General features: G+C 44.8%; 1 protein-coding gene across 1 annotated transcript in view; it reads right to left on the reverse strand.

Moving 5' to 3' along the window:
* The window catches only part of LOC147451475 (F-box protein FBW2-like), a 32,812-nt gene extending 26,608 nt beyond the window's left edge, over positions 1-6,204 (reverse strand). The window contains exons 1-2 of the mRNA XM_086520368.1: positions 5,959-6,204; positions 5,556-5,866 (exon numbers count right to left, since the gene is read on the reverse strand). Coding sequence (XP_086376494.1) covers positions 5,556-5,866; positions 5,959-6,132 — 485 coding nt within the window. The 5' untranslated portion in view covers positions 6,133-6,204. The remainder of the gene's footprint in view (positions 1-5,555; positions 5,867-5,958) is intronic.
* Between the last annotated feature and the right edge of the window lie 890 nt (positions 6,205-7,094).

Consider the following 7,094-nt stretch of genomic DNA (forward strand, 5'->3'; position numbering starts at 1 on the left):
CTCTCAGTTCAGTTGTTATTAAAGTGCCAAAAGTCTGTTCAGTCTGTTCTTTTCTATTGGCACGTGGTTCTCGCCTTGTGACACCTTTTAACCTGTCCAGTATATCATCGATCCTGAATGTGTTCATGATGCTGATTTTATTGAGAGCCCTGTAGTCGATGCACATTCTCCAAGATCCATCTTTCTTTAAAACTAAAAGCACGAGCAAACAAAATGGTGAGATATTGGGTTGAATCAATCCTTTTTCCAACAACTCTTTCACTTGGTTCATAATCTCTTCATTTTGGGTTGTGCTTACTATAAGGTGGTCAGTTCGGTGGCGTACTTCCTGGAATCAAATCAATCGTGTGATCTTCAGGACGTTGAGAAGGTAACTCTCTCGATAAGCCTTCTGAGAAACAGTCAGTCTGAGCTTCCAAAATTCATGTCGTTCCTTCTCAAGGTCAGACAAATTTAACATTTTCTTGTCGTCTATCTCATTTAAGAAGACTGAGTAAACAAACGGACTAGATTTCATTAATCTGGAAATGGCCGAAGCCAATACAAGTGGGACTGACTCACCCTTCAATTTTACATCAAGTACTATCTCTCTACCCTTTTCAATCTTCAAGGTTGCTTTTCTTGCCCTATAGTCGACCACCACATTGTTCTTGTGGAACCAAGGGATTCCCAAAAGCACATCACACCCCTCCAAAGGCATGATATAGAAGTCCTCGTGCCCCAAATACCCCTAGCAATGCAACCGAAGTTTGCCAATGACGTACTTTGCACCATGCTCAGCATAGCTTCGTACTTTCATTCATTTGCTCAGGGTCGGTCCCCACAGAATCTGCTATCAATCCAGCTTTTGTCTTTCCCTTCTTTGCTCGCTCCTCCGCTGCTCTAGAACTCTCAGGCTTTTCCTCTCCTTGTTCCTTTGGCACCTTGTTAGGGCACCTTGCTAAAACATTCCCGTGTTCTCCACAACCATAACATTTACCAACCTTAAAGTATTTGGCTCATTGTTCTACCGACAGTCGAGGGCCTCAAGGTCTCTTATTCTATTGCTTTCCCTTCCTTTTGTTACTGTCGTTCGTATCTTGTTTAGTCCGAGCTGTGACTAATCTATCTGTGGGATACGTAAGAGTGCCCCCATGCATTGCAAACCCTTGCTTTGCATGTCCCATCAATTGTTGCATGAACTTGGACTTCTGCACAGCAGACAATAATCTCGGATCTCTTTAGGTAGACGACAACGAAATTGCTCTACCTGCTGCTTGAATGTAATTTTCTTGAAAGAAGAGGCCGGTAAGAAAGTGTCCCAAAATTTTTGACACTGAGTATCCAGGGTGTCTTCCTTGGTCATCCTCAAATGATTCCAAGCGGTAATCACATCATGTCGAATTCTTGAGTGAGCCATGAGGAAGTAAACACTCTTTTGAACTAAAGCCACTTTGTTGATGCCTCCCTCCGTAGAAGCAGGGTAGACAACCAAGTTTGTGCATTCCCCTTGAGGCGGAGATACCGCCCTCCAGACTTTGGAGTGCTCTGAATAGCGTCCTCCGGAGTATGCAAGTCAAACTGTTGAATAAAACGAGAGCTCTGTGAGTATCCTTGAAGCCACAAAAAGTGTCAAACTTAATTGCTTCCCCACCCTCCTTAAAATCTTTGGGTTTCTTCTTCTTATCCTCGAGAGAATCATACTAGATGGCTTGGTAAAATTGCTTCCTCTTTACAAACGTTGGCTCATCAGACTCTGAACTGTTCGAGGAAGAGCAATCCTTGTCTGAACCATCAAAATACTTTCGAAATCTTCTATGGGATCAACTCTTCTTTGCCATCTTCTTGCCTCTGCTATGTCTCTGGATCTTTCTCCTCTTCTTGCCCTTTCTTCCCTCGTCACTAGAAACGGAGGTCGAAGAATTGTCATAGCTATCAGAAGAAGACTAAACACAACCTGACATGAGAAAACAACCTCACACTAGCCAGGCACACCCAACAACCCTCACTCCCTAACACCCGTCCCTAGGAGAAACTCGGACCGATTGGACGAATCTATAGAGATGTCTGAACTCTGACAAGGTCTTCGTCTTGAGGACGAGGTCCTTGAATTCCTTTCTTTCCCATCTCAATTTCTTGTAGCATTCGATCTTGTCCACTTGCACGAAGCGAGCGCGAAAGACGGATTGAAAATCTACCCGTCGTCGATTGTGGGTGTAACCCTGCCCACCATATGTAGGCCTTGCCCTACAACATAATTTGTATTTGAGTAATGCGTTAGGCATCAATGAAACGATACAAATCGAAGTATGCAATCCATTTTCCCAGCCATGAGTCAATGGCGGTCTCTTCACATTCCTTCTTCTCTCCTTGGAAGGGGTCGGGGTGGAATTGAAGAGGCAAAGTGCTCACTGCCGTAGGCGAAAACGAGACTTGCGTGGCGCGGATCTCCAAGAGTTGCTTCTACATCTCCTCTAGCTACTGTTGAAGCACGGCTACAAGATTGAAGAGAGGCATCGGAAGTGGCGGGGGATGGAGAAGGAGAGCTTGCGGAACGATGCTCGCGCGTGTGTGTGTGGAGTCGGGAGGAGAAACTAGCATTTCCTCCATGGGTTGAAGCGTGCTAGTGGCCCCAATCCCATGCGGAGAAAGCTTGCTAGGAAACGTATGTTAAATAGCTTAACCACCCTTGAGCTTAACCTCCTCAAGGGGAAGCTTCCAAGGAAACTTCATGTGGGAAAGCTTAACCGCCCTTGAGCTTAACCTCCTCAAGGGAAAGCTTCTCAGAAAACTTCCTGCGAGGAAGCTTAACCGCCCTTGATGCTTAACCGCCTCAAGCGGAAGCTTCCCAGGACTCAGGAGACCTCCTGTGGGGAAGCTTAATCGCCCTTGGTGCTTAGCCACCTCAAGGGGAAAATTCCCAAGAAATTTCCCAATTATGGCAAAAAAGCCATTCGAAAAAATCTCTCTCTTATCCCCTATTCTCCATGAATCGCTTGCAAAATAAACATACTCCCAAATGTAAAATCCCTCTTACCATGGGTACTGCCATATCCTAGGGTAGGAGCCCAAAGACACCCTCATACAAACGTTAGCCAAGAGATAAGCTAAAACTTGGAAAACGTACCAAGCAACCATGTGATTGTCGCTAGCATCAACCTCCACACATGAGAATCCATGTGCAAATCACAAAAAGGGAAAAAAAAAAACTTACCATAGATTCTCACCATCGGCTTGCAGCCTTGCATGTTGCCCTCCTTGCTCTCTTCTCTTGCTAGTAGTGTCCCGACTCCCACCACCCTGTGCAAGAGGGTAGAGAGCCTGTCAGGCTAGGCCATCACTGCCTCATGAGCTCTAATGGTTTTTTGCACGTTGCCATGACGTATGTACGAGCCGGAAGAAGCTCTGATACCAATGTTAGTCCGTCGCCGGATCCATCCTACACGACATGACACAAGCCATACTCACACAAAGACAAGCATAGAGAACGGACATCAAACTTACCTCCCAATCATCACAGAGCCGATACGGGCTCACCCTCGAGCCTGGGAGCTTGTAGCTAATGGGCTAGCCTCTAGCGCAAGGGCTCGTGTCCCATACCACCAAGCCCACACCAAGCGGGGGTGTGGTTAGAGCTGCCAAGGGCCTAGAGTCGAAGTGTGGTGATCACACAAGATGGCTCACAGATGAAACCTCGGTCCTATTTATAGGACTTCTTAACCTCCCTTTAACTAAGGGTGCGTTCACACGCATGGTCGGCTCACACTGGCCGTGCATAACTCAAGCACCCATCGTGATGTATGGAGACGTACCCTATATAGAGAGAGGGAATGTCGGTCGTGGGGTATATGCTATGGGTCAAGCATTTTTGCAAGCTCCCTATATAGAGAGGGGACATCCCCATTCTAGCAATATTGTGTTCAGGCCTCGTACTCTCTTGAATTTGCAGAGTTTGTGCCCTACTATGTTAATTTTTTATTTTACAAAAACACCATTTCTTAACCATTTTGGCCGCAATCAAATCTCTGGTTTTTCGTTTCCATTTCTGCCATGTTTCTATTTCTTGTGGTGACTCTATAAGTCCCCCACCCCCCCAATTCTTGGTTAGCCACTATATGAGCACTCTTAACATTATCTGAGCATTCTGTTGGATCATTCTATCCCGCTCACATTGCATTTGTCTCCTCCCTCGTCTACTCTACCCTTCATTTTTTCACCTTATGCTTCCTTTTCTTCTATCATGACCTTTCACTTGGGGTGCAATAGCTTAAACAACTCTCTCGGTCCTATCTGAGGCAACTTAGGGATAGATACCAGAATGAGCTTTCACAATCAGTGACGTGGCATGATCTATATTGCACCTAAAGAGGGAGCTTACACAACTCGCTCAATCCTGAGGCAATTTAGGGATAGATATCAGAATGAGCTTTCACAATCAGTGACATGGCATGATCTATATTGCACCTAAAGAGGGAGAGCACAAGCCGAGTGCAAACCCAACCAGAAAAGCCACTCCAAATCACAATCCAGGCATGCAAAAAATGCAGCGCAATTTGCAACAAAAATCGCTGGCTGCTGAGATGGCACTGTATGGACCAGGTAACATGGCAGTCGCAAATTTTGGTCACACTTTTTGATAAAGTTATGAAAATCCTTGACTTTGTGGAACGCCGGGATTTTAAAGGAACTGACTTTTTGAGCTTTTAGAGTCTGAAAGCTCTCTATAAAAGCAAGATTCCGAGTGTCTATGTCTATAAATTGAGACCTTGTGTCAGTTGAAGCCAGGCTCACATCGGGAGCTGTACACAGCTCAATGCATGTACAAGCAAACTCCGCAACCCCATGTCTCATCAAAGTGCTAAGGTCTCTTTCAGTTGAAATATCAAAAAAGTTTGCAAATTTGTTCCAGAGCTTATGAAGTCTGTTCCTGTCGATTCTTACACCTTACATACAAAGAAAAATGTAGGATGTGTGTCTCTCGTTATATCTAGTTGTATATGCGAGTGCATGTATGTGTGTGTGTGTGTGTGTGTGTGTGTGTGTGTGTGTGTGTGTGTGTGTGTGTGTGTGTGTGTGTGTGTGTGTGTGTGTATCTCCTTTGGGATTGTTGCGTCACTAGAGAGTTTCTTTGTCGCATGGCCGCTGGCATGCGGCTTCGATTCCCCTCCATGGTTTTTCACAAGGTTTTGGGCTTTCGGCATTCTCCCACCTTCTTCACAACAATTTGCAGTTTTCTTTATGTGGGTCAGATTTTGGGCCTATTGGACTCTGTGGCGTCAATGCAACAGCTGTATGTTCTCTCGTGCTGATACAGATCAGTTTCAGTTTTTCAGGCTTTCCCTTGAGCAATCCTTACGTTTTGCCTTGGAAGTGGGTGTATGAATGCTTTTACCCTGTTTTGGCACATGAACACTTCTGTGTTCATACTTTTGTATATGTTCATTTGTGTGGGTTTTCCTCGTCTTGAGGTTTCCCACTAGTAAATTAATACCAAAGATTTACAAAAAAAATGTGTCTCTGTGTGTGTGCACGCGCGCGCGTGTTTTTTTTTTTGGGGGGGGGCACAAGAAACAAACCTGCTTGCTATGAGCTGGAGCATGCTATCATTCTTAAGATTTGGAACACAAACCCTCCGGAGACCACCCTGACTCCTATTCACAAGAAGCAAGAGCATCCTGTCGACTATCTTTGGCTGTTTATCAGAGCTCCATTCTAAAAGGTCGATGTTCTGCCAGCAGGCAGCATCCTGGGAGACGCACTGCCAATATCGGCACACGCAGGGGATGGTGCAAAGCATTTCTTTCAAAGAAAGGTGGTTGAAAATTTTGGCTAGTGCATCAGGCAACATCTCTGCCCAGCAAGGAGCATCCACATTTTCCTTCTCATCCTGTGAAACAGCTTCTTGCTCACAATGAGAGACCCCACCTGCAAGAAACAATATGTGCATGCTATGGTTACTGAAGGAGAATGTGTGCATACCATGGCTGGGTCCATTGAAGACACGCTGAAGGCGCTTTCGCCATGGTTCTTTTGTGCGTCGTGCTGAAGGTGAAGCGCCGGAGGAACCTCCGTCAATGACACAGCAGACAAGCGGGCCATCACCGAGGGCGTCTCAGCCCCTACATCCTCACGCTCGTCTGCCTCCATCTCCATGGTTGGAGTTTGAGCAAGAGCTTACAGGTTACTACACAATGACAACGACCGTACACATCCTTCGCTATACCAAAACAGTTGGGAGCACATTTTATAAACAAGTACAAAGTGCATAAGCGAATTTTCAAAAATTAAACTGCACTACCGACCTGATAATTGTGTATAGGTGTCATCCAATTGTGCATGCCGGAGAACAATGTTTGAGTCAAGCTACATAAACGCAATGTGAATAGTTAAACATTTAGTCTTGCAATGAAGTGTCATAGAGTGGAATGCTAAATATACAATGCATGTCATGCAGAATTGCCATACAAAAGTATGGTGGAGAGGTGGCATTGCGGTCTCTTTTGAAATTATAAGAAATGGAATTCGTGCCCTGCCATGTCGGCTTTATGTGTTGGACCAAGCAAACGCATAGGCATGAAAAATTGGATGCAGATAATGGACTTTGCAATGTTGTCGAGGTGGAGTCGTGGTTGTGTACTCGAAACGTCCACTATTGCCAATATATGTAATTTTTGTGACACACAAAATAGAAGTTAAATACAAAAAATCCAAGACATAGAACTTAAAGAGAAGCAAAGGTTACTCTAGTGATGACTTTTCACTTCATAAGCTTCATCAAGATTGCTACAATAGAATGGCTCAATTAGTAGGCTACAAATATTGAGTTGGCCGACGCCTCATTTTGTGTTTGGACTCTACACTATACTATTTAAATAAAAAACTCAAGCTGCTTAAAGTAATATTAACTTTGCATTCTACTAAAACTTATTAGAATCAAGGCGGATGTGACAATGGGGCAGGCATGTGATGCTCAACCAAGCTAGTGTGTAGGCATTTAAGGAGGTAGAAGAAAAAGATGGCATCACAAGTGTGACAAGTGGATGGGCAAACACACTCAGGTAGCTTTGTGAAGCTCCGTCTCACTGCAAATGTTGATCTTTGAGAGGTAGCCTAAT

This window comes from Adiantum capillus-veneris, chromosome 9 (genome assembly GCF_014529385.1).
Source record: "Adiantum capillus-veneris isolate H3 chromosome 9, ASM1452938v2, whole genome shotgun sequence".
NCBI lineage: Eukaryota > Viridiplantae > Streptophyta > Polypodiopsida > Polypodiales > Pteridaceae > Adiantum > Adiantum capillus-veneris.